Source organism: Thamnophis elegans, chromosome 16 (genome assembly GCF_009769535.1).
Source record: "Thamnophis elegans isolate rThaEle1 chromosome 16, rThaEle1.pri, whole genome shotgun sequence".
NCBI lineage: Eukaryota > Metazoa > Chordata > Lepidosauria > Squamata > Colubridae > Thamnophis > Thamnophis elegans.
In genome coordinates this window covers 34046790-34071604 of record NC_045556.1, presented here as the reverse complement: position 1 = coordinate 34071604, position 24815 = coordinate 34046790, and the positions used below count along the sequence as shown (strand labels likewise).

Here is a 24815-nt window from a genome sequence, read left to right as displayed (position 1 = left end):
TTGGCCCAAAGTCACCCAGTTGGTTTTAATGCTAGAACTCCAAGATCCTGTGATTGGCCGAAGGTCACCCAGTTGGTTTTAATGCCTAAGGCAGGACTAGAACTCCCAGCATCCTGTGATTGGCCCAAAGTCACTCAGTTGCCTCTCATGACTAAGGCAGGACTAGAACTCACAGTCTCATAGTGATTGGCCCAAGGTCACCCAGTTGGCTTTTGTGATTAAGGTGGAACTAGAACTCACTGCCTCCTGGTGATTGGCCCAAAGTCACCCAGTTGGCTTTTGTGACTAAGGCATAACTCACCATCTCCTGCTTTCTAGCCTAATGCCACTAGGCCAAATCTCCTACAAGTGGGTCTCTATGCTTACAGCCCCCTCTTCCTTTTGCTTTCAGCTATGGCCTTTCGTGTGAAATTGAACCCTTGTCGGAATCAGCCAGCAACACGCTGAAAGCTAAGAAGAACACGGGCATCATTAAGCGGTGGAGCGAGTAAGTGGGAAGTATGGGAGCCATAGGGTCTTCCTTCCTTCCTTCCTTCCTTCCTTCCTTCCTTCCTTCCTTCCTTCCTTCCTTCCTTCCTAGGGATAATGTTCAGCTATAATTCAAATCAGGCTCAGATCTGACTGCAATAAGATATTGCCAATCTGGGCTCCTAATAAATGACTAGTTTCTTTTGAAACTTGGCTCGAGACTCATGAATCACTTATGGCAATCTTTCGGAACCTGACACCTTCCTTCCTTCCTTCCTTCCTTCCTTCCTTCCTTCCTTCCTTCCTTCCTAAACAGAAACCTGGAGATGGGAAATTATTTTCTTTCCTTCCTCCTTCCTTCCTTCCTTCCTTCCTTCCTTCCTTCTTTCTTTCTTTCTTTCTTTCTTTCTTTTCCTTCCTTCCTTCCATGGGGAAAAGAAATGTGGGAACAGGAAATTATGTTTTCCTTCCTTCCTTTCTTCCTTCTTTCCTTCCATGGATAACATTCAGCTATAATTCAAATCAGGCTCAGATCTGACTGCAATAAGGTATGGCCAATGTGGTGCTTCTAATGACTAGGTTTCTTTTGAAACTTGGCTCGAGACTCATGAATCACTTATGCCATCTTTCGGAACTTGACACCTTCCTTCCTTCCTTCCTTCCTTCCCCCAGATCATCACACAATCCATTACGGGGCCATGCTTCCCATTCAAGGTGGGAGCCAGCCCCATCCAATCCCCCCAGTCCTTTCCTGACTCTCTTCTCCCCACAGCCGACAGGCCCCCAGTACCGATTCCTGTGCCAGCGGCAGCTCTCACTCCAAGTCCTTCGACCAGCTGAAGTGCGGGCCGTATCTCTGCAGCAGCGACGGGGCAGATTCGGTCAGCATCACCTCGGCGGGTTCCAGCAGCTCTGACGTGGAAGAGATCAACATCAGCTACATTCCTGATTCACCCGAGGTTCAAGAGAAGAAGGTACAGGACCACGGCTCGCTGGGATCCACTCGTGCCCAGGGGGCCCAGGCGGCAGGTGCGCCCCATTTCGGCAGGGGGGTAGGAGGGCTTTGATGTGGGGATGATTCAGGGGCAACCAGAGAACTGAGAAGTTGAGATGTTTTTCTTGGTGCTTTGGAGAGATACGATGGGCAAGAAATACTTGGGGTAGAAGAAGATAATAGAAGACGTTTAGAGATGGTTTGGAGAGTCTACCTCCAAAACTATCTGTTGCGGCCTATCAGTTGCCAGCCCTCTTCCAGCAGCCGAATCAGAGGAGGAGGAGAAGGCGTGGGGGTCAGGGTCAGCATCCGGCAACCTGAGAGGGGGAAGAGAGCTGCCAGAGAGGAGAGAGAGACAGAGGGCCATCCATCAGCCCTCAGATGGAGAGTCAGCTCCCAGGTCTGGAGGTGGCTGATGAGGAAGAGGAGGAGCAGCTGGGTCCAATGCCTGATGTGCAGCAGGCAGAGGAGAGCAGTGGAAATCTATGGGCCGGTCCTTGGGATGGAAGAGCCATTGCTGCTGTCAAAGCCTCCTCTAGCTCTGGGGATAAAGGAAGGGGGCAGAGATGAATAGATGTGGCAGAGGAGAGGAGAACAGTGGAAATCTATGGGCCGGTCCTTGGGACGGAAGAGCCAATGCTGCTATCAAAGCCTCCCCTATCTCTGGGGATAAAAGGCGGGAGCAGAAATGAATAGATGTAGCAAACAACTATTTGTCTTCCTGACGGATGGACTTGTTAGCCTGCGGTGAGAGAGAAGCTTTTTGGAGGCGTTCCTAATAAAGGAACCTTTGAGCTGGTCATGTTCGGGGAGCTGGGTCGGAACACTATGTTCTCTACTTCTTCCTCGTCCTTCTGGACCATGGCGGGTCCTGTTGTAGGCATCACGAAGACATCTGCCAGCAAGGACAAAGGAAGGATAGGTAGACCTCATTGATTAGATAATCAACTTTGTCTTTCCTTTCTCTGGTCGGTAAAGTTTTGGGAATCTACCTCATTGTCCTCTTTGGATACGTCGGGTGTCGGCTCAAGTTCTAGCAGCGCTTCTTCGTCGTCCGTCTCCTCCACGCCGGTGACAGTGTCCCGTACGCACAAGCGCTCGTCTCGGGCATTTCCAGCTATTCCTCCCTCTCCATTGCTCTTTACAACCAGCAAATTGATGATTGTTGTATCATCCGAGTCAGCTTGGCAGTGGATAACGGGAACATGTACAAAAGTATTTTGGTAGGTACCTCCGTCGTTACGGAGGCGAGAAGGTTGGGATAATATATTCTAGTCCAAATTGAAATGTCTCGTCCGTGGATGAGACTGGAGCCGCCGAGCATTGAGGTGGAAGCACAGCTAGTGAAAATCACGTCTTTACGCTGTCTCTCCCCTTGCACACCCACAAAGACACACAGCCTTTGCCGTTCTCGAAGAAATGTTTGTATGATGACTGTGGGGTCCTTGGTGCTCTCTGAGCTGGGTGGTTTTCCCGCAGACATTTCATTACCCAACTAGGTGACATCATCAGTGTTAGAAAGGAGTGTGGTTTGCAAGGAGGAGGAGAAGGAAAGAGAGGGAGAGGAGGAGGAGGAGGAGAAGGAGAAAGACACGGAGGAGGAGGAATAGGAGGAGGAGACTGTAGGATCCTTGGTGCTCTCTGAGCTTGGTGGTTTTCCTGCAGCCATTTCATTACCCAACTAGGTATCATTATCAGTGCTAGAAGAGTGGGGTTTAGAGAGAGGAGGAGGAGAAGGAAAGAATGGGAGAGGAGGAGGAGGAGGAGGAGAAGGAGAAAAACACGGAGGAGGAGGAATAGGAGGAGGAGGACTGTAGGATCCTTGGTGCTCTCTGAGCTTGGTGGTTTTCCTGCAGCCATTTCATTACCCAGCTAGGTATCATTATCAGCGATAGAAGAGTGGAGTTAGAGAGAGGAAGAGGAGAAGGAAAGAGAGGGAGAGGAGGAGGAGGAGGACTGTGGGATCCTTGGTGCTCTCTGAGCTTGGTGGTGGTTTCCTTGCAGACTTTCATTCACCCAACTAGGGAACATCATCAGTGCTAGAAGGGAGTGGGGTTTGGGAGGAGGTGGAGGAGGAGGAGGAGGAGAACAGTGGAGTCCTTAATGCTCTCTGAGGTTGGTTTCCTTGCAGACGTTTCGTGACCCAACTAGGTAACATCATCAAGGCAACTCTAGAGAACCTGGCAACCACCTTGGCCATGAAATGATGCTTAGCTTCTCTTCACTGTGTGCCTAAAGGTGTTGTGCCTCTTTTAAATACCACCCTTCCAGGTGACGAGCCAGGATAAAACCCCGGTCGTGATTCGGACAGCGATGGCCAAACACAACCTGGACGGCGATCGGCCAGAAGATTATGAACTCATCCAGATCATCTCGGAAGACAGAGGTAAGCAGAAGTTGGCAACAGGCATTTTTTGGGACTCCCCGATTTTATTTATTGCTACCCCAAAATAATTTTAAGAAGCAATAATAGCAATACATTGCTATTTATTGTTTTCCCCCCAAATAAGACCTCCTTGGATAATAAGCCCAGTCGGGCTTTTGAGTGCATGTGCTAAAATAAATCCTCCCCCAAAAGTAAGCCCTCCCCTGAAAATATTGCAACACAGCAGCAGCCATGAGGCGACCATGTGCATGCTTGAGCATTGGAAATCCAAAGTCCAGCCGGCCAGCATGCGCAGGCCTGGGTTTGGGGCTGTTTTTCGGGCCATTTTCCAGCCTTTTTCGAGCTGTTTGTGGGTCAAAACTTCCAGAAGAGCAGCTGCCACCTCTGGCAATGTGTGCCCCTTTGTTCGCAATCGCAGGACTCGGGCATGGGTGACCACAAGTAGAGATTTCTTTTTTTCTCTCTCTCTCTCTCTCCTTCTCTCTCTCTCTCTCTCTCTCTCTCCTTCTCTCTCTCTCTTTCTCTCTGTCTCTCCCTTTCTCCTTCTCTCTCTCCCTTCTCTCTCTCCTCTCCTCTCTCTCTCCTTCTCCTTCTTTTCTCTCCCTCCCTCTTTCTTTCTCCCGCTCCTTCTCTCTCTCCCGCTGTTTCTTTCTCCCTCTCTCTCTTCTCTCTCTCTCCCTCCTTCTTTCTCTCCCTCTCCCTACCTCTTACTCTCTCCTGCTCCTTCACTCTCTCCCGCTCTTTCTTTCTCCCTTTCCCTCTCTCTCCTTTCTCTCTCCTCTCTCTACTTCTCTCTCTGTCTCTGTCTCCGTCTCTGTTCTCTTTCTCTCTCTCCCTCTCTCTCTCTCTCTCTCTCTCTTTCTCTCGTATACTCCTAGTGTTGGGTAGGATATATACATACATATATACCTACACACACACACACACACACACACACATATATATATATATACACATATACATACACACACAAAAACAAATGGTCATTGTTGCTTTAAATGAGTGGATGTACTTAACAGCTGTAATTAACTTTACTATAAGAATGAGTCAAGGGAGCTCACTCTCTCTCTCTGCTTGTCCTATGCTTGGTGACTTGATGACTGAATGTGAACTGCGACTGTAAGCAATTGTTTGTTCTTTGATTGTGTTTGGACTAATATCTACTATCTACTATCACTGCTTGTGAAGCAATTATCAGTAGTAAAGCTACTTGTTTTCACTAGCAGTGTCTGAAACTCTATTCGTGTGTTTCTACTAGCAACATTCTTTCTCTCTAGCTGTACATTCCGCTGCACTACTTTCTGTCTCCCAACGGAGATACCACTAATGCTCTCCTTCCTCTCCTAGAGCTCAAAATCCCCGACAACGCCAACGTCTTCTACGCCATGAACTCGGCCGCCAATTACGACTTCATGCTCAAGAAGCGCGGTTTTCTGCAAAGTCCTCAAGATCAAGCACGGATCCAGCTCCACGCTCCCCAGGGTCAAACAAAAAGGCTTGAAAATGCCAAAGGCATCTTCTAACCGGGGTGGGGGAGGTGTGTGGGGGCTCTCCATGTCCCCCCTCCCTCCCACTGGCTCTCCAGGTTACGGTCCTGCTCCCTCCCTGGGCCCTTCTGTCTTAATCCACGCCGGGGTGTGGTGTGTGTGTGTGAGAGAGACGATGACGCCTCTAGTTGCGTAGCCTCGGATTTTGGCCCCCGGAACTTAGGAACGTTGGTGAGATCTCAAGAAGTTGGTGGCATCTTCCTCTGCAGGCTTCAACGCTTGTGGGATGCGTTGGCAGAAGTTGGTTCTTACCTTTAAAAAGATGCGTATTGCTGGGTTTTGTGGCCTGCTCTCACTCCAGCCCGGGAAGGATTTTTAGCCTTTTTCTATTTTTACAAAACCAGAAGAAAAAAACAAAATAGAAACCACCTCTCCAGGTCTAAGGCCTTCACAGCCCGTGGCTTGCCTGAACTTCCCCGTCCACCGTTTCTGCCTTATCTTCTGTTGACCAACCAAGGCGAGTGGCTTCCGAGCAGCAAACTTCTCAAAAGGGTTTCTTCCTTCTCCTTCCACCGTGGACAACGCCACCAGAGCGAGGATGTGGAATCGTTTGGGGGAGAGGGGGACGTTTTCCGTATCTTGTGAAGACTCGACACGCGGAAGAGGGATCGAAATGCACTTTCGTGGCCGGGAGAGTGGAATTTCCTGCGGGAATTCAGGGCCAGAGGAGGGCAGGTGGCTTTGTCGGCTGAAGGTGGCCTTTGGGATGCCAGACCAAGCCTCCAGATAATTAACTTCTCAAATTTTTTTTAATTATTATTATTATTATCTGGCCTTTTTATTTTCTTTTAAGAAGAACCTGCACCAAAGATTTAACAGCACTAGTTATTTTTGTTTTTCCTGGGTTTTTTTTCCAGTCGTCAAACACACTAGGAGTTTAAAAAAAACAAACACTTAGCTTTTGTACAGACGCATGTAAATAAAGTTTGTGGATTGGACGAAGAATTGTGGGAGGGGAGGAAACGAGAGGTCTAAAGTGTGAGGCCACCCCACAACCTCCCCCTCCCCAATTTAGGCTCCTGAACCCGAATGGACAAGTGCCACTTTTGTGTTGATTTCAGCCTGACTACGAAGGACTGGTGTGCTCGAGAGATATTTTTTTCTTTTGTAAAAAAAAAAAAAAAAAAAGGCCTCGACGAGACTCAACCCCATTTTTCCCGAGATTTACTAATTCCCTCAATATTTATTATTTGTAAATAGCCCGGTTGGATTTATACATTTTACTAACCTCCCCTCCCCCCTGCTCGTCTTAAAAAGTCCGTGAAGTTCTCTTTTTTTATTTTCTGTTTTTAAAAAGGCTTTTTGGGGGGGAGGGGTGGAAGTTTCAGTGTGGGGAAAAAAACCACAGTTTTAACACCTGGGGTTTGTTTCCGAGAGCTTCTTGGTTTCAGTTGCAAAGAGCTTGGAGGAATTCAGGCAAGGGAGGTGGGGGGGGGGGTGGAGATAGAAAAATACCTCTGTTTTTTTTTAAAAAAAAAAAACAACTCAAATGCATCAAGGCATGATTAATTCATCCTTTTAAAAACTGCAAAAACAACCACCAAACCCATAGGGCTAAGCCGCTGTCCTGCAAAACGGCTTCTTTCTCGGCCCAGAATTCAGCCGCTACGAGGCAGCGAGGAGCGAAATCTATTTTAACGGAGGGGAAGGGCACGGCTCGCCCCCCCCCCCTCGTTCCTGGCGCCTCGAAGCCACGCAGGGAAATCTGAATTTTGCCGTGAAGCTTTTATTTATTGCTTTGAGATCTCTTGACGGCCCTTGCTTCTTGGCAAGCCTCTGGCCCAATTCGAATCCAGTGGCGATGCCCATGCCAGGGGCGGCCCACCAAAACCCCGCCTTTCCAAGCCGCCACGTGCCAAGCACCTGGCTGGACGGCATCTTCCTCGCGCTGCCAGGATCCCCCAAAGAGGGGGTACCCCACTGCTTTTTCCTGCCTGTTTAACAGGAAGATACTTAAAGAGTTTGGTCCAAGACTCCCTCGAGAAAAAACAACACCCCTTAACACCAGTGGGTTTCCCCCCATTCCACCCACCCTCTGCCTATGAAGGAAAGGATTGTCTTCCTGAAGGCAGAGGGGAAATTCCGCCTTCCCTCCCCCATCTTTTTCCTCCTCCCCAATTTTTCTAGGACCTGATGCTTCTAGGAATTCAGGCGCCCCGAGAAGACCATTTTTCTAGTTCGCTTGTTTATGTTTCCCTTTCTCGGTGTGTGTATTTTTTGACCTCCAGCTGCTTGGTTGGGAGGAAGGAAGGGGGCTTAAGGGGTCCTGGAGGTAACCTTCTCTCTGTTGATCAGCCAGGTGAGCGCTGTCTCCTCCCACCCACCCCAAATTGGCAAATTGGTTTCCCTACTTTGGAACAACACGCCGTCCCTCGACCGTACCAAGATGCTATTAAGGGGGTGTCAGGCTTTATAATTCTCGCCTAACATACTTTTAGCCTTCCCCCACCCCACCCCGTCCTCTGCTGGGGTTTGGTGTCAGGAGATTCATCTCCAGCCAATTCCACAACTGGTGTGTTTGTGTGAGCTGCCTAGGCGAGGTCTATTTTGTACCTATTTCTGTGAAGTAGCACACTAACGCTGATGTAAGTAGCCTTTTTTTGATTAAAAGAGAAACCAGACACGTTGTCATGTTGTTTGAGTGCCTCTCTCGAGAAGGGGTCTGGGATTTCAACCATAGGTTTCCCCGAAAGAACGGCGTTTGGGCCAGAGGTGGGTTGCTCCCGGTTTTACTACCCTCCCGCGCATGCGCAACAGACGCACACTGTGTCCGCGGACACAATTCAATGCAAATTATTCTTCACGCGTGCGCAGAACAATCTACAGTAAACTTTGCACGCACGAATACTAACCAACATGCCGGAGAGTGGCAACCGGGGAACCGCTCAGGGAGGGGGGGGTGTGGCCAGCCTGGGTCGCTGCTGATTCTCCGACCAAGGCCAAAATACCACTACCAGTTTGGCCGAAAGGGGAGTGGAGTTTGGAGGAGACCATTAGTTCGCTTCATTGGTTCGTGACTCTCTGAGACTCCTTGCAAAGTTTTGCAGAGATCATCCTGGCAGCTCTCCAAGCCAGATAAGTTCTGTGACCGTAAATACTCCCTGGAAAGACTTTGCTGGATGGGAAGGAGCAGAATTCACAGGAAATTAATAAAAGGGGTTTTTGTCGGGACAAGGAATTGGCTTCATACTCTTGGGAAGCCTCGGTCAGAACAGAGCTTATGGACTTTGGGACTTTCGTGGGCAGAAAAAAAGGAGAAGATTTCAAGAGAGTGAGATCTGTTTATTGGGTTCTCGTTTCACGTATAACGTCAAGAGACGTTGTTCGGGGTTGGTTGGTTGCGGTTTTTTTATTCCCGCTTTTCTGCGGTTCGGACATTGGGGAGGTTGCGGTAAGCCACATTCCAGAACTTGACGTAAACGTCCCTCAGGCCTTGTTTCACCGAGTTGTAGTTGATGTCGTGGTTGATATCGAGGTAGAAGGAGTTTTCGTTGTCGTAAGGCACCCAGGCGATGGGGACTTCGGACTCCCCTCGGTTGGGGTCCCTGGAAGGGAGAGGAAGAAAAAGTATTTGATTAGATCCTGTAAGCGACACAGAAAAGAAAATAGCGCCCCCTTCAGACAAGGGTGGGTTCAGGGTTTCCCCAGCAATGTTTTCTAGGTTGAGGAGATGACACTGTTGGCTTTTGAGGGGTTTTTTAAGGGTACCTGTTGTCAAAAGGGGCCTGGAAAAAACTTCCAAGGGGGACACTGGAGGCTTTCTAGAGTCCGTCCGTCCATCGCTACCTTCCCTATTCTTTTTCTGTCTGTCTGTCTGTCTGTCTGTCTGTCTGTCTATCTATCTATCTATCTATCTATCTATCTATCTATCTATCTATCTATCTATCTAATCTACATCTCTCTATTTTGATCTTTTTTGTCTTTCTATCCATATCTTCTCTATATTTTTATCTTTATTTTCTGTCTTTATTTATTTATTTCTATTTATCTGTGTCTAATCTGTCTAATCTACTTACCTACCTATCTATCTTCATATTCTTTATCTCTCTCTCTCTTTATATTTTTATCTTTTCTATTTTTATCTTTTCTCTTATTTGTCTGTCTGTCTTATCTATTTGTCTTATCTATCTATCTATCTATCTATCTATCTATCTATCTATCTATCTATCATTCCTATCTATCTATCTATCTATCTATCCATCCATCCATCCATCCATCCATCCATCCATCATTATATCTTATCTGTCTATCATTATCTATCTCTATCTATCTATCTATCTATCTATCTATCTATCTATCTATCTATCTATCTAATCTACATCTCTCTATTTTGATCTTTTTTGTCTTTCTATCCATATCTTCTCTATATTTTTATCTTTATTTTCTGTCTTTATTTATTTATTTCTATTTATCTGTGTCTAATCTGTCTAATCTACTTACCTACCTATCTATCTTCATATTCTTTATCTCTCTCTCTCTTTATATTTTTATCTTTTCTATTTTTATCTTTTCTCTTATTTGTCTGTCTGTCTTATCTATTTGTCTTATCTATCTATCTATCTATCTATCTATCTATCTATCTATCTATCATTCCTATCTATCTATCTATCTATCTATCTATCCATCCATCCATCCATCCATCCATCATTATATCTTATCTGTCTATCATTATCTATCTCTATCTATCTATATCTATCTATCTATCTATCTATCTATCTATCTATCTATCTATCTATCTCTATTATCTCTTTATTGATATCTATCCATCCATCCATCCATCCATCCATCATTATATCTTATCTGTCTATCATTATCTCTATCTATCCCTATCTATCTATCTATCTATCTATCTATCTATCTATCTATCTATCTATCATCTATCTATCTATCTCTATTATCTCTTTATTGATATCTATCTATCTATCTATCTATCTATATCTATCTATCTCCATATTCTTTATATATTGATCTTTTCTAACATCTCTCTCCCTCTCTTTATATTTTTATCTTTTCTGTCTATGTCTCTCTGTATCTATCTATCTATCTATCTATCTATCTATCTATCTATCTATCTATCTATCTATCTTATCTTTCTTATCTTTCTAACCATATTTATATTTTCATCTTTATTTATTTTCTCTCTTCTCTATTTCTTTCTTTCTATCTGTCTGTCTATCTCCACATTCTCTGTATTTTGATCTTCCTTGTCTAACCTCCCTCTCTCTCTTTATATTTTTATCTTTTTTGTGTCTCTGTCTATCTATCATTCACCATTTCTTTTTTTTTTCTTTTTTTTGCTACATGTGACTTTTACTGCATAATCTTTGCGGGGGGAATACAGGATATTGTATTGATATCATTCACCATATCTATCTATCTATCTATCTATCATCTATCTATCTATCTATCTATCTATCTATCTATCTATCTATCTATCTATCTATCTATCTATCTTATCTATCATTATCATCTATTCTATTTAAGAACTACAATAAAGCATTAAAAGCATTAAAGAATTATGTAATGTTTAAAAGAGGAACATTAAAAATGATTTAAAAGGCGGGGGGGGAGCGAAGGCTTTCAGGGCACTAACCAGCCCCAGGGCTGCGTGCTCCACTCTGCACCCCAAGTTCTCACCCAGTTCTGGCGAAGTTGGTCCAATAAGCAATCATGGCTTTGGAGAGAGTCCTATGCCGGGCTCTGTAACCCAAGGGCGTGGCAAATGGTTTGCCGAAGACGTACTGAATGTCATCGGCGTGATCCGCCCCTACCCAGCCGGGGTAGACGGGCATCCGGGAGGGCTCGGAGAAGAGATAGCTGTAGGTCTTGGCAGTTCTGGAAATAAACAAAGTGGAAAGATGGAAGGGTAAGATAGTAAGAACGATCACGGCTCGACTTCACGACCACAAGGGAGCCCAGCATTTCTGTCGTTAAGTGAGACCTTTGCTAAGGGAGGTTTTGCCCCATTTTATGACCTTTCTTCCCATAGTTGTTAAGTGAACCACTGCTGTTGTAAAGTGAGTAACCCTGTCGTCCAGCGAATCTGGCTTCCCCATTGACTTGGCTTGTCAGATGAACACAAGAGTGAATCACTGCAACTGTCATAACATCTGAATTTTGATCATGTGACCACGGGGATGCCGCAACAAAGTGTGATGAACAGTCCTAAGTTACTTTCTTCTGTGCCGATCCCGGGTAGAGGCAGATATTTCTCTTTCTGGGCACAATGAGAATAGATCTGCTGAACAAAACTCCACACTGGCAACAGGAAAGGCATCTGGCCAGTAAGCATTCAGCTCCATTCAGTTGCCCAGGCTCCACCCCATAAGGGATTGTGGGGTCGTTAAAACAAGATGATGATGATGATGATGATGATGATGATATAGGGTCTCCCGCTTGAGCACGAGGTTATTCTGACTAAGGCTTCCTGAGAGCCTGAAGCAAACTTTTGTCCCGACAAAAACCCCTTTCATTAATTGCCTGTGAATTCTGCTCCTTCACATCCAGCAAAGTCTTTCGAGGGAGGATTTACAGTCACAGACCTTCTCTGGCTTGGAGAGCTGCCAATATCTGCAGAACTTGGCAAGGAGCCTCAGAGAGTCAGGAACCATTGAAGGGAACTAATGGTCTCCTGCAAATTCCACTCCCCTTTCGCTCCTCTTTTATTCCCTCTGGGAGGGGCCATTCATCGTCTACCTGTGGCCTTATACTCCCAAGTCGGCCCCTGTTCTTTAGCTCTTCCCTTTGCCTGGCCACTCTGTGCATGCGCACACTGGGAACAGGCTCCAGCTGTTCTTCTGCCTCACTGATGTCTGACTCCGAAGGCAGCTGATAACTGTCAGACGGCCCTGCCCCCCCTCTCTGCCTCCGACACAGAGCCCTCATCAGAGCCTTCCCCAGACTCCAGGACTGGCCCATCTTCCTCCCCAACCTCCTCACTGTCTGCCAGCTCCGCAGGCTGCTGGTGCAGCCACAACAGGGGTTGGACTAGAGGACCTCCAAGGTCCCTTCTGGACCTACAATTCTATGAGAGGCCCAGCCGTCAGCCAGACACACCCTCACACCAGCGAGGGACCCCTCCAAATCCTTCGTCACTCACTTGGCGTTTTCTTGATGCAGCTGAAGTGTTTGCTGGGTGGGAACCAGGAAGATGTAGTCGGTCTCCAGATCCACCACTGTCCTCTTCATGACTTCTTGGTCTTCTGTATTGCTCCATATCTGTGTGTAAACGGCGTAGGCCGCATTAGCTCCTGCAGTGCCCTTCTCTACCGTCAATCCCTGAATTAATCGGTAGACGTTTTCCCTAAAAAAAAAAAAAAAGAGAGAGAGAAAACGAAATGGTTTCAGCATCCCATTTCTATCCCATTTTAGGAACAATTGTTCTCACTGTCAGGAAACTCCTCCTTAGTTCTAGGTTGCTTCTCTCCTTGTTTAGTTTCCATCCATTGCTTCTTGTCCTGCCTTCAAGTGATTTGGAGATTACGTCCCTCTCCCATCCCAGACCGCTGGTTGTTCCAGTCTATTTTTGAAAACCTCCCGTGTTTCTACTTGTGTTTTTAATTCTTGGAGAGCAATAGGAATAGCCCTTTAGACTTCTATACCGCTTCATAGCAGAAGGGAGGGAGGGAGAGAGAGAGAGAGAGAAAGAAAGAAAAAGAAAGAAAGAAAGAAAGAAAGAGAAAGAAGGAAGGAAGGAAGGAATTAAGGGGGGGAAGGAAGAACAATAACAATAGCAGTAGCCCTTAGACTTCTATACCACTTCACAGGGCTTTTACAGCCCCTTCTAAATGGTTTACAGAGCCAGCCTCTTGCCCCCCAATAATCTGAGTCCTCATTTTACCCACCTCGGAAGGACGGAAGGCTGAGTCAACCTTGAGCCTGGTGAGATTTGAACTGCTGAACTGCAGCTAGCAGTCAGCTGAAGTAGCCTGCAGTACTGCACGCTAACCACTGGGCCACTTTGGCACATTATAATCACTGCATACCATGGATGGGATGGAAGGAAGGGAAGGAAGGGAAGGAAAGAAGGAAGGAAGGAAGAAAGAAAGAGAAAGAAGAAAGAGAAGGAAGGAAGGAATTAAGGGGGGAAAGGAAGAACAATAACAATTGCAGTAGCCCTTAGACTTATATATTGCTTCATAGTGCTTTTCCAGCCCTCTCTAAGCGGTTTACAGAGCCAGCCTCTTGCCCCCCAACAATCTGGGTCCTCATTTGACCCACCTCGGAAGGACGGAAGGCTGAGTCAGCCTTGAGCCTGGAGAGATTCGAACTGCTGAACACAGCTAGCAGTCAGCTGAAGTAGCCTGCAGTACTGCATTCTAACCACTGCATACGATGGATGGGATGAAAGGAAGGAAGGAAGGAAGGAAGGAAGGAAGGAAAAGAAAGAAAGAAAGAAAGAAAGAGAAAGAAAGGAAAGAAGGAAGGAAGGAAGGAATTAAGGGGGGAAAGGAGGAACAATAACAATAGCAGTAGCCCTTAGACATATACCGCTTCACAGGCCTCTCTAAGCACACTCTAACCACTGTGCCACCTTCAGATACCAATGCATACATTATCACATGGTGGGAAGGGCCTTTGGAGGTCTTCTAGTCCAACCCCTCTGTTCAAGCAGGAGACCCTCTACCATTCTGGCCTTATGGCTGTCCGATCTCTTCTTAAAAACCTCCAATGACTTAAAAAAAAAACCAACTTCTGGTGGCAAGTTGTTCCACTGGTTAATTGTTCTCAACTGTCAGGAAATTTCTCCTTAGTTCTAGGCTGGATCTCTCTTGAATGATCTTCTACCCATTGTTTCTTGTCCTGCCCTCTGATGCTTTGTAGGATAAGTACTATCCCCTCTTCTATGTGACTTGAAGGTCCCTTCCAGTTCTGTTCTGATGAATGCTCCAATGGAACAGAAGTTGTGGGAGCTCCATCACTGGAGGTTTTCAAGAAGAGACTGGACTGCCCTTTGTCCAAAATGGTGCACGGTCTCCTGCCTGATCAACGAGTCAGATTAGAAGACCTCCAAGGTCCCTTCCCTTATTCTGATAAATAACCCAGGCAAGATATTATCCCATTTTTCAGGATTGTAATTTGCGGAAACCTTGCCCTTCCCAGCATAAATATATATAATGCTAAATACATACCTACTTCCCTGGCTCAGCTGATAAAGGAGGAGAACCTTGTGGCTTAGTGGTTAACACAACTGCTTAATATGTAATACAGCACAGGTTCAAATTCCCAGTAAGGGTATGGCTAGCTGATGAGAGCTAAATAGCTTGAAATAGATCTATACTTGTCTCCCTTTATTTATTTATTTATCAGCACAAATACAACACAAATGTAACAAAGGCAACAGTAAAAATAATGGCTTTCTGTCTTGATGGTCTCTTGTGACGAGCCAATAGACAGAGAAAGGAAGCAGTCTGCTTCCTCCCATATTTGGGCATACCAGGGGTTGTGACACTAAATACATATATATGTATATATTCTACCTTCCCCTTTCGATAGCAAATCTAACCACAACGTAGCCTTACTTGAAGGACCAGAAGACAAAACGCAGCAGGCTATCCCAGTTGAACATCTCCAGATGTTTCACCAGCCTTCCTCCCCTCCCCAGTGCCCAGCATCTATTAGCCTGCCCTCCTTACGGGGTGATCTTCGCCAGGGGCCGGTTGATGGCTGGCAGGTCGATGCCGGCGAAGAATGACCATCCATATCGTTGACTCCGAGGAGGTAGTCCACATCCGCCGCGTTGGCAAAGAGGTTCTTCGGGTGATCAGGGATGAAGTCTCCATCCACCACCGGGGCGAAGGCCAGATAATGGACCAAGGGATCTGCAGGGGAAGGAGAAGACAGCCAACGGATTCCCATCAGTTCGGAGAGAAAGCAGGAGGGAGGGCATCTCGGGAGGACAAGTGCCCAGGCGAGGTGGGTTGTCATAGCTATCAAAAGCATCACCCGAGGCAGTGCCTGGCAGGCCACCTTGCCCTCTGAAGATGCCGGGCAAAGTTGCAGGGGAAAACCCAGGAAAAAGAGCGAGGTGGTGCAGTGGTTAGAGTGCAGTACTGCAGGCTAATTTCTGCTGGCTGCCTGCAATTTGGCAGTTCAAATCTCACTAGGCTCAAGGTTAACTCAGCCTTCTGTCCTCCTGAGGCGGGTAAAATGAGGACCCAGATGGTTGGGGGCAAAAGGCTGACTCTGTAAACCACTTAGAAAGGGCTGTAAAGCGATATATAAGTTTAAGTGCTACTGCTAGTCCTCTGTATCTCTATCCATCCATCCATCTATCTCTCTATCGTCCACCCATCCATTTATCCATCCATTCATCCATATCTATCTATCTATCTATCTATCTATCTATCTATCTATCCATCCATCCATCCATCCATCCATCCATCCATCCATCCATCCATCCATCCATCCATCCATCCATCCATCTATCTATCTATCATCTGCCATGGTGGCTCAGTGGTTATATCCATCCATCCATCCATCCATCCATCCATCCATCCATCCATCTATCTATCTATCATCTGCCATCGTGGCTCAGTGGTTATATCCATCCATCCATCCATCCATCCATCCATCCATCTATCATCTGCCATGGTGGCTCAGTGGTTAGAGAGCAGCACTGCAGGCTAATTCTGCTGACTGCCAAACTGGAATTTGGCAGTTCGAATCTCACCAGGCTCAAAGTTGACTCAGCCTTCCCTCCTTCCGAGGTGGGTAAAATGAGGACCCAGATTGTTGGGGGGAAAGAGGCTGGCTCTGTAAACGGCTTAGAGAGGGCCGTACAGCAATGTGAAGCGATATATAAGTCTAAGGGCTATGGCAATTGCTAAATCTGTGGCTATAGACCGGGGCTCTCCAACTTGGCCAACGTTAAGACTTGGGGACTTCAACTCCCAGAATTCCCCAGCCAGCCATGCCTCAAGGAGCACCGAGGAGCCCACATTTCATCCTCCAGCTTCCCCGACGCTCTTTCCCACTCCGTCTTACAGCGCAAGTTGGTGACTTCCAGATGATAAGCGAGGGTCAGCGTCTTCGGATCGGTAATTCGGAAGCAGTTGGCCATCACGGTGGTGTTGTCTGTCGGACAGCCCACTTTTTGCGCAGTCTGCAAGGCGGAAACTCTATTTATTGGCTGCCGGAGGGACTGATCTTCGACTTACGGCGGCTCAGCTCCGTCAAGGGAGTGTTCGACCCTACCCAGAACTAACTAGGGAAGATCTCCAAAGCTAGGTGGCCCCACAATCCTTAACCATCTGAGTGACTCCATTTGGAGTGGGGGAGATTTCAAGGGGCAGGAGCCACTCTTGACTGAGGAACATCTCAGCTTTCATCTATATTGGGCCAACGGTGGTCTCTAGGGCCGGTTTTTGAAGATCACACAGAGAACTGCTGTTCCACGCCCGCCTTCTAGCTTCCCCAATCCACTTTTATGAGGGGAACATGGACAGAATCTTAGGAAACTCCTAAGTCCACCCGCATCTCAGGTAGGTTCAAGGCCAGACATAGAAGGAGGGAATCCCCAAGAATGTAACATGTAGGTTCTACTTTACCTTGATAGCCCAGTAGAGGGGGTCTTTCTGGATGGCCCAAGAGCATAGACCAACTCCACTCTGGCTGATGGCCCGTTTCATCAAGCCTTTGCTGTAGGGTGACAGAGTCTACATGCAGGAAACAAAGAAAGCTTTGATTTCAATGTTAGCAGAGTTGAAATTCCTAGGACATGAATTCCAAAGAAATCTGGTGGAGAATGCTGGAGAAATAACCTAACTAGGAGACTATTTGTAGCTCAGAGTTGAAATGTGGTCCCTATTTTTCTACTTGCATTTTTTACATGCTTTCGAACGGCTAGATTGGCAGAAGCTGGGATGAGTCACGGGAGCTCATTCCATTATGCGGCGCTAGGGATTCGAACTGTTGAACCGCTGACCTTTCTAATCGACAAGTTCAGCGTCTTAGCCCCTGAGCCACCACGTCCCAAAAAAGCAAGATTAGGATTATGCAAATGATGGTTTGCTTTGGGGGGATTTAGCAGGCCAAGTGAAACCCAGTGACAATGAAACAAGCATCTTTTTGATGTCTTCAAAGTTGACCCTATTTGTCCTGGGTCTTCATCCCACATTTTCAAAAGAGTCCTTAGAAATGCTCCCCCCCACTAGGCAGCCAAGAGTCTTCCAACATCCTCACCTGTAAGGAGACGCTGGTAGCGCCAGCAGATTCCCCGAAGAGTGTGATGTTGTCTGGGTCTCCACCGAAATTTTTGATGTTTCTCTTGACCCAAGCGATAGCCATGTGTTGATCTTTGAGGCCATAATTGCCTAGAAGGAGGAGGAGGAGGAGAAGAAGAAGAAGAGGAGGAGAAGGAAGAGAAGAAGAAGAAGAGAAGGAAAAGAAGAAAGAGAAGGAGGAGAAGAGGAGGAGGAGGAGAAGAAAAAGAAGAAGAAGAGGAGGAGGAGAGGAGGAGGAGGAGGAGAAGAAAGAGGAGGTGAAAGGAAAGAGAAGGAAAAGAAGGAAGAGAAGGAAGAGAAGATGAAGAAGAAAGAGAAGGAAGGGAAGGAGGAGGAGTAAGAGAAGAAGAAGGAGGAGGAGGAGGAGGAGGAAGAGGAGAAGAAGAAGGAAGAGGAAAAGAAGAAGGAAGAGAAGGAGAAGAAGATGATGATGAAGAAGAAGAAGAAGAAGAAGAAAGAGAAGGAGGAGGAAGAGGAGGAGGAGGAGGAGGAGAAGGAAGAGGAGGAGGAGGCGAAGGAAGAGGAGAAGAAGGAAGAGAAGGAGAAGAAGATGAAGAAGAAGAAGGAAGAGGAGGAGGAGGAAGAGGAGAAGAAGAAAGAGAAGGAAAAGAAGAAGGAAGAGAAGGAGGAAGAGAAAAAGAAGATGATGAAGAAAGAGAAGGAAGAGAAGGAGGAGGAGAAGAAGGAGGGGTAGGGGGAGAAGAAATCATGAAGCATTAAGCAACCGCTATTCTCTCTCTCTTATGAAATTATTCATGCATTATTACTAATCCAGGGAAAGAGAGAGCTGGTTTGGTGTCTTGGTGAAGGCACCAGGGTAGAAACCAGGCGATTGGAAGTTCTAGTTCTACCTTAGGCATGGAAACTGACTGGGTGACTTTGGTCTAAACATCAGAACGTGGGAGCTCTAGTCCTACCTTGGGCATGGAAACTGGGTGACTTTGGGCTAGTCCCTCTCTCAATTAAGGAGCAGGCAAGGGCCAGCTCTTCTCAAAAATCTACCCCACCACCACCACCAAAACTGCAGGAAAATTTTCTATATAACTTGCCAGGAGTCACAATGGATCGACAGAGAAACAAATGGAAGCCTTGCTACCGAAAGCAAGTAATTGAGAGTAACTGAAAACTAAAACAATAACACGCAACCGTGGTAAGATCTTAGTCTTTCAACGGATGGAGAAGAGCAAAATTCTCCAAGAGCTGAACTTACCTGGAAGAGCTGCATCTCCAGTACTTAGGAAACCCAACGGCCCGAGCCGATAATTGAAAGTCACTACGATCACCTTCCCGCGGCTGGCGATTTCCTCCCCGTCGTACAAATAATTGCTCAGGAAGTTGGCCCCCTGGCCGCTCCCCCAGATGAATCCCCCTCCGTAAATCCAGATCATCACTGGCAAGTTGGTGGAGACTGGAGCGCAAGGAGAGATGGCAAAGCAAAGAGACACGTGAAGCCGACAAAGTTTGGATTGTCCAGATGAATCAATCAGAATAGAGCTGGAAGGGACCTTGGAGGTCTTCTAGTCCAACCCCCTCTGCTCAAGCAGGAGATCAGAGCAACCTGTTGAGCTTCAGCAGACCAAGAAACGCAGTGGGCTACTTGTCTTTGAAGACAACCCCTGTCTTCAGATGTTGACTGGACCTCATGTCAAGTAAGCTTTCTCTCATTAGATATCTGACGGATGTTTATTTGTTTGTTTGTTTATTAGATTGATATGCGGTGTGAATTTTAGGATTTGGCACATAAGCCGATGAACATGTTTGTCTACGGAGATTCTCAATCATCCGGGTTGTCCCAAAGCTGCTTTTCCAAAAGACAATGGGACTTTCTTGGGGTTTTTTTCTTTCTCTTGAAACATTTCACTTCTCATCCAAGAAGCTTCTCCAGTTCTGAAGTTCTGAAGGAGCTTCTTGGATGAGAAGCAAAACGATTTGAAGGAGGAAAAAAACCAAGGAAGTCTATTTGCTTTTTGGAAAAGCACGTTTGAAAAAAAAATGAGCATCTTGATAGATTACACCGATCTAGTTTACATTCCCTGAAAAACAATTCCAGTGAATGTTTCTCACAACCAGAGGTGGGTTCCTACCAGTTCGCACCTATTCGGTAGAACCGGTTCGTCAAATCTACCCAACCAGTTAGAAGAGGTTCCACCAGTGGATCCAGAAAGCAGGCCTCACCTACAGAAGAGGTTCCAAAAAATTTTGAAACCCACCACTGGCAAGGATCTTGTAACTTGACAGCTTTAAGACTTGCATGCTTCAATGCCAGAGTTTCTGAATAACTACTTGGACCGACCTAAGTACTAATTTCATATCCGGTCACATGGGTGGCAAGCCACTCCCACAAAGGCAGCCACACCCACAGAGTAGGTTCCAACAATTTTTGAAACCCACCACTGCTCACAACCTTCTTTTTTTTCACCCCAGATTGTTGCGGGGGGCTGGATTTAGGTTTTCCAAACTTGGAAGACTGTGGAGATCCAGGCATAGTCTAGTTTTCAAAAACAGGACCTTGTTAACTCGTTTCCTGGAAAGGCAGCAGCTGAAGAAGGAGTAAAAATTACAAAACTTAGGGCAAATTCTAAATTCTAGCATAACCCGTCAGAGTTGGTTGCAGAAAAATCGAATCCCGAAAGCACCCACAGATAACCGATTCAGCTGGATTCACGAACTTCTTTATATCCATAAGAACAGATGAATAAATGTTACAATACCAATAGTAGATTCTTCCAACGTGGTTACAAGCAGAACACAAGCAGGAGAGAACAGTTAGTTTCATTTCAGAGTTCAAAGCAGACGGAGTAGTTTCAGTTTCGATTCTCAGATCTGTTTTAAGCTCTCATTGGCTGAACTTAGTTGCTAGGCCTATTCATTGGCGGACCTTGTTACCATGTCTCTCCCATCCATGAATATTCTAACATAACCTTACCCTGTTTCTTCCCTTGAGGGACCCAGATGTTTAGATACAGGCAATCTTCAGAGCCACGCACATCTGTCTGGGTGAGGATGGACTGCATGCAACGTTCCCGGTATTTGTCAGCCTGAAGTGTGCCTGGGCAACAAAAAACACCACAGAATTGGTTGTGTATCCCTTAAGGCAAAGTTTGTGGGCAATCTCAAAACTCCAATCGATAACTACCTCCCACATCAACACAGTTTTTAGAGTCGTAAAACTGGACGCAGAAGTATCAACTCGTATTTTTACTTCTTGGATACCAATGCCGACAGAATCGCAGAATGGGAAGGGACTTTGGAGGTCTTCTAGTCCAACCCCCTGCTCAAGCAGGAGGCCCTATGCCATTCTCGGACAAATGGCTGTGTAATCTCTTCTTAACAACCTCCAGTGATAGAGGACCCACAACTTCTGGAGTCAAGTCATCCTCATCGTCAGGAAATTTCTGCTTAGTTCTAGGTTGCTTCTTTCCTTGATTAGTTTCCATTCATTGCTTCTTATCCTGCCTTCCGATGCTTTGGAGAACAGCTTGACTCCCTCTTCTTTGGGGCAGCCCCTCAAATATTGGAAGACTGCGATCACGTCACCCCTAGTCCTTTTTTTCATTAAATTAAACATCCCCAATTCCTGCAACCGTACTTCATATGTTTTAGTAGATGTTTAGCACACCCTTAATCATCTTTCTTTATCGTCTCTGCCCTCTTTCTAGAGTCTTTTTTATAATATGGTATTTTTTTTTATAATATGGTGATCAATATTGCAAGTGTGGTCTTACTAAGGCTTCATAAAGCAGTACTAACACTTCAATAGCAATAGCAATAGCAATTACAGTTAGACTTATATACCGCTTCATAGGGCTTTCAGCCCTCTCTAAGCCGTTTACAGAGTCAGCATATTGCCCCCAACAACAATCCGGGTCCTCATTTTACCCACCTCGAAAGGCTGAGTCAACCCTGAGCCGGTGAGATTTGAACAGCCGAACTGCAGAACTGCAGTCAGCTGAAGTAGCCTGCAGTGCTGCATTTAACCACTGCGCCACCTGATCTTGATTCTATCCCTCTTGTTAATGCAGCCTGGGATTGCATTGGCTTTTTTGGCTGCCACCGCACACTCTTGGCTCATCTTTAAGTGATTGTCTACTAGGACTCTAGGTAGTAGAGTACACTCTACTAGGCCTACTAAGATTCCTCTCAGAATTGCTACTATGGAGCCCCACTAACACTTAGACCCTATTGTTGACACTCAATGACCTTGTCCCTAATCCTGATTCTAGAAGACAGAAGGGAACGCAGAATGATTTCTCAAATCCACAGTTTTGTAATAGATCCACACATACACACCATCCACAACTTTCTAGTCCTTAAGAAATGCAGAAGGTGTCAGCGTTCCAAATATCATGCAGAATTAAATCAGAGTCCAAGGCAGAGCTATCCTTAAAGTTCCAATTTAATAAGACAGACATGTTGGCATCGTGCTATGGAATCCCAATACTGGAAATGACATCAGAATTCCACCCAGTTAAAAGTTCATGATCTTGTCCCCACACCCACAATCCATCACGTGGTCCAATCTTCTTCTTCCACGCTGGCACCCACACCCAGCTTCTTCTGGTTAGGTGTCAAAAGTACGGAGACAAAGGATGACCTTGGCTTCTAGTAAAGAATGAAAACAATACATTCCACAATCCTACTCCTTCTATTCCCCCCTCCCATCGACTATACTAATGAAACAGCATAATGAAATAAGAGAAAGTGTGGCAGGCCAAATTCTAAAAGGAATATAATTGCAGGCCTGACAGGCCTGCCTTGAAATGAGATGCAAATGTGTGTTTCTTTTTCCGCCTTGTTCCCCAATTTACCAAACCTGGAAGCTCACTTTTTGTTGTTGTTAGTTGTGAAGTCTTGTCCAACCCATCGCGACCCCCATGGGCAACGTCCCTCCAGGCCTTCCTGTCCTCTGCCATCACTCCTCCCCCCACATTAAACCAAACCTGGATAAAGGATGCTAAATTGCCCTGCCGCCATCTTTTCTTTGGATCATTGGCCTGCCACACTTTCTATATTCCACCGTGCATTTTTCTATTGTGGGAAAATGGGAGGGGGGGACTATGTGGAGTTAGATGATATGTAGCCACAACAACGTTCTTTCTAGAGAGCCAAGGTCATCCTTTGTCTCTGCACCTGACTGGATGTGGATGGGTGGAAGCTGCCAGTGTGGCAGTGGGAGATTGGACCCCATGATGGACTCGTGGGTGTGTGGGAGCAAGTTTTTGAACTTTCAACTGGGTGGGGGGAAACCGGGAAGACTTTCAGATTCTGATTAATTTGGATTCTATTTGGAACCCTGACACATGCGACATTCATCAAAACAGAAGAGACGCCCAAACCGTTTAGGTCAAGAAAGAAATTTCAGTCTTTTTATTCAAGGCATCCAAGTGACTTCCTCTAGTGCAATTGTTATTGGTTAAAAGCAGAAGTTAATTCAATGTAAGGAGCCTTTGCCATCCTACCTGGCCAGCCAGGGTGAGGCTGGGGGTCTTCCAAAGTCTTGGTGGGGGCAGCAAAAGGGATTCCTTTGAAGGTATCCATATAATCTCCAAAAAGGCCCAGTTTTTTGTTGACGCCTTCCACAAACCCCACCTTCGGTGTATACTATGCCCAGCTACACACATGTCACAAAAGGGAAGAAGTATGTGTTAGCTCTTGCATCAAGAAAGACAGAACAGACTAACGGAGTTGGGAGGGACCTTGTAGGTCATCTAGTCCAACCCTCCGCTCAAGCAGGGGACCCTACACCATTTCTGGCAGATGGCAGTCCAGTTTTTTTCTTAAAAGCTTCCAGTGATGGATGCAGCTGCCAAAACTCTGAAGGCAACTTCTGTTCCATGGGTTAATTGCTCTCACTGTCAGGAAATCCCTCCTTATTTCCAGGTTGAATCTCTCCTTGTTTAGTTTCCATCCGTTGTTCCTTGTCTGGCCTCCGGGGGCTTTGGGAATAGCTTGTATCCCCCCCTTCTCTGTGGCAGCTCTTCAAATATTGGAGGGACTGTTATTATGTCTCCACTAGTTCTTTATTTTCCTCTAGACTGGCCATTCCCAAATCCTGAAACTGTTCTCATCATATAGCCTCCAGTGCCCCAATTGCTTTAGTTGCTCTTCCCTGCACTTTTTCTAGAGTCTCAACATCTTTTTTAGTTTGTGGCGATCAAAACTGGTGCAGTCTAGGTGCACCCAGTTTATAGAGCAGTATTAGAATATGGAAAGAATAGAATAGAATAGAATAGATAGGAGACTAGAATAGAAAATAGAATAGAATAGAAAATAGAATAGAAAATAGAATAGAAAATAGAATAGAATCGAAAATAGAATTGAATTGAAAATAGAATGGAGAATAGAATAGAATAGAAAATAGAATAGAGAATAGCATAGAAAATAGAATAGATGATAGAATAGAGAATAGAATAGAAAATAGAATAGAAAATAGAATAGAAAATAGCATAGAATAGAAAATAGAATAGATGATAGAATAGAAAATAGAATAGAGAATAGAATAGAGAATAGAATAGAAAATAGAATAGAGAATAGAATAGAATAGAAAATAGAATAGAGAATAGCATAGAAAATAGAATAGATGATAGAATAGAGAATAGAATAGAAAATAGATGATAGAATAGAAAATAGAATAGATGATAGAATAGAAAATAGAATAGAGAATAGAATAGAGAATACAATATAGGATAGAAAATAGAATAGAATAGAAAATAGAATAGAAAATAGAATAGAAAATAGAATAGAGAATAGAAAATAGAATAGAAATAGAATAGAATAGAAAATAGAATAAAAAATAGAATAGAAATAGAATAGAAAATGGAATAGAGAATAGAACAGAGAATAGAACAGAGAATATAATAGAATAGAGAATAGAATAGAATAGAATAGAATAACAGAGTTGGAAGGGGCCTTGGAGGTCTTCAACCTCCTGCTTAGGCAGGAAACCCATCCTGCACCACTTCAGCCCAATGATTACCCAACCTCCTCTTAAACACTCCCAGTGTTGGTGAACTGTTGGCAAAATGAACGCCCCTCTGTTAGCTGAAAGTTACCTTGGCAGCGCCTGCTGCCTCCAGGCAGAAGAGGACAGCAAAGCCCAGGACAGCCCAGGGATTCATGGTGACATCCAAATGGGCCGCTACCTTTCAGACGGGTGGCTTTATAGCTTAGGTTCAGCCCGATATCTGTGGCAACTC

The 24815-nt window shown here is 45.6% G+C and overlaps 3 protein-coding genes across 3 annotated transcripts in view; 1 reads left to right on the top strand and 2 right to left on the bottom strand.

Annotated features, from left to right (window-relative positions):
• Window positions 1–8022, top strand: part of RALGDS (ral guanine nucleotide dissociation stimulator) — a 62834-nt gene extending 54812 nt beyond the window's left edge. The window contains 7 exon segments of the mRNA XM_032233315.1: window positions 392–487; window positions 1241–1520; window positions 2441–2558; window positions 2561–2685; window positions 3734–3848; window positions 5196–5278; window positions 5280–8022. Of these exon segments, the coding sequence (XP_032089206.1) occupies window positions 392–487; window positions 1241–1520; window positions 2441–2558; window positions 2561–2685; window positions 3734–3848; window positions 5196–5278; window positions 5280–5531 (1069 nt within the window). The 3' untranslated portion in view covers window positions 5532–8022.
• Window positions 8023–8656: 634 nt separating this feature from the next.
• On the bottom strand, window positions 8657–23172 carry CEL (carboxyl ester lipase). The gene is given in 11 exon segments (XM_032233553.1): window positions 8657–8940; window positions 11033–11230; window positions 12495–12698; window positions 15031–15085; window positions 15088–15216; window positions 16382–16499; window positions 16945–17052; window positions 17579–17709; window positions 18830–19027; window positions 20546–20668; window positions 23079–23172. Coding segments are annotated over 11 exon segments (1539 nt in total). The 5' UTR covers window positions 23158–23172; the 3' UTR covers window positions 8657–8744.
• A 601-nt stretch (window positions 23173–23773) lies between these two features.
• The window catches only part of GFI1B (growth factor independent 1B transcriptional repressor), a 39026-nt gene continuing 37984 nt past the window's right edge, over window positions 23774–24815 (bottom strand). The window contains exon 7 of the mRNA XM_032233227.1: window positions 23774–23789. Within this exon, the coding sequence (XP_032089118.1) occupies window positions 23774–23789 (16 nt within the window). The remainder of the gene's footprint in view (window positions 23790–24815) is intronic.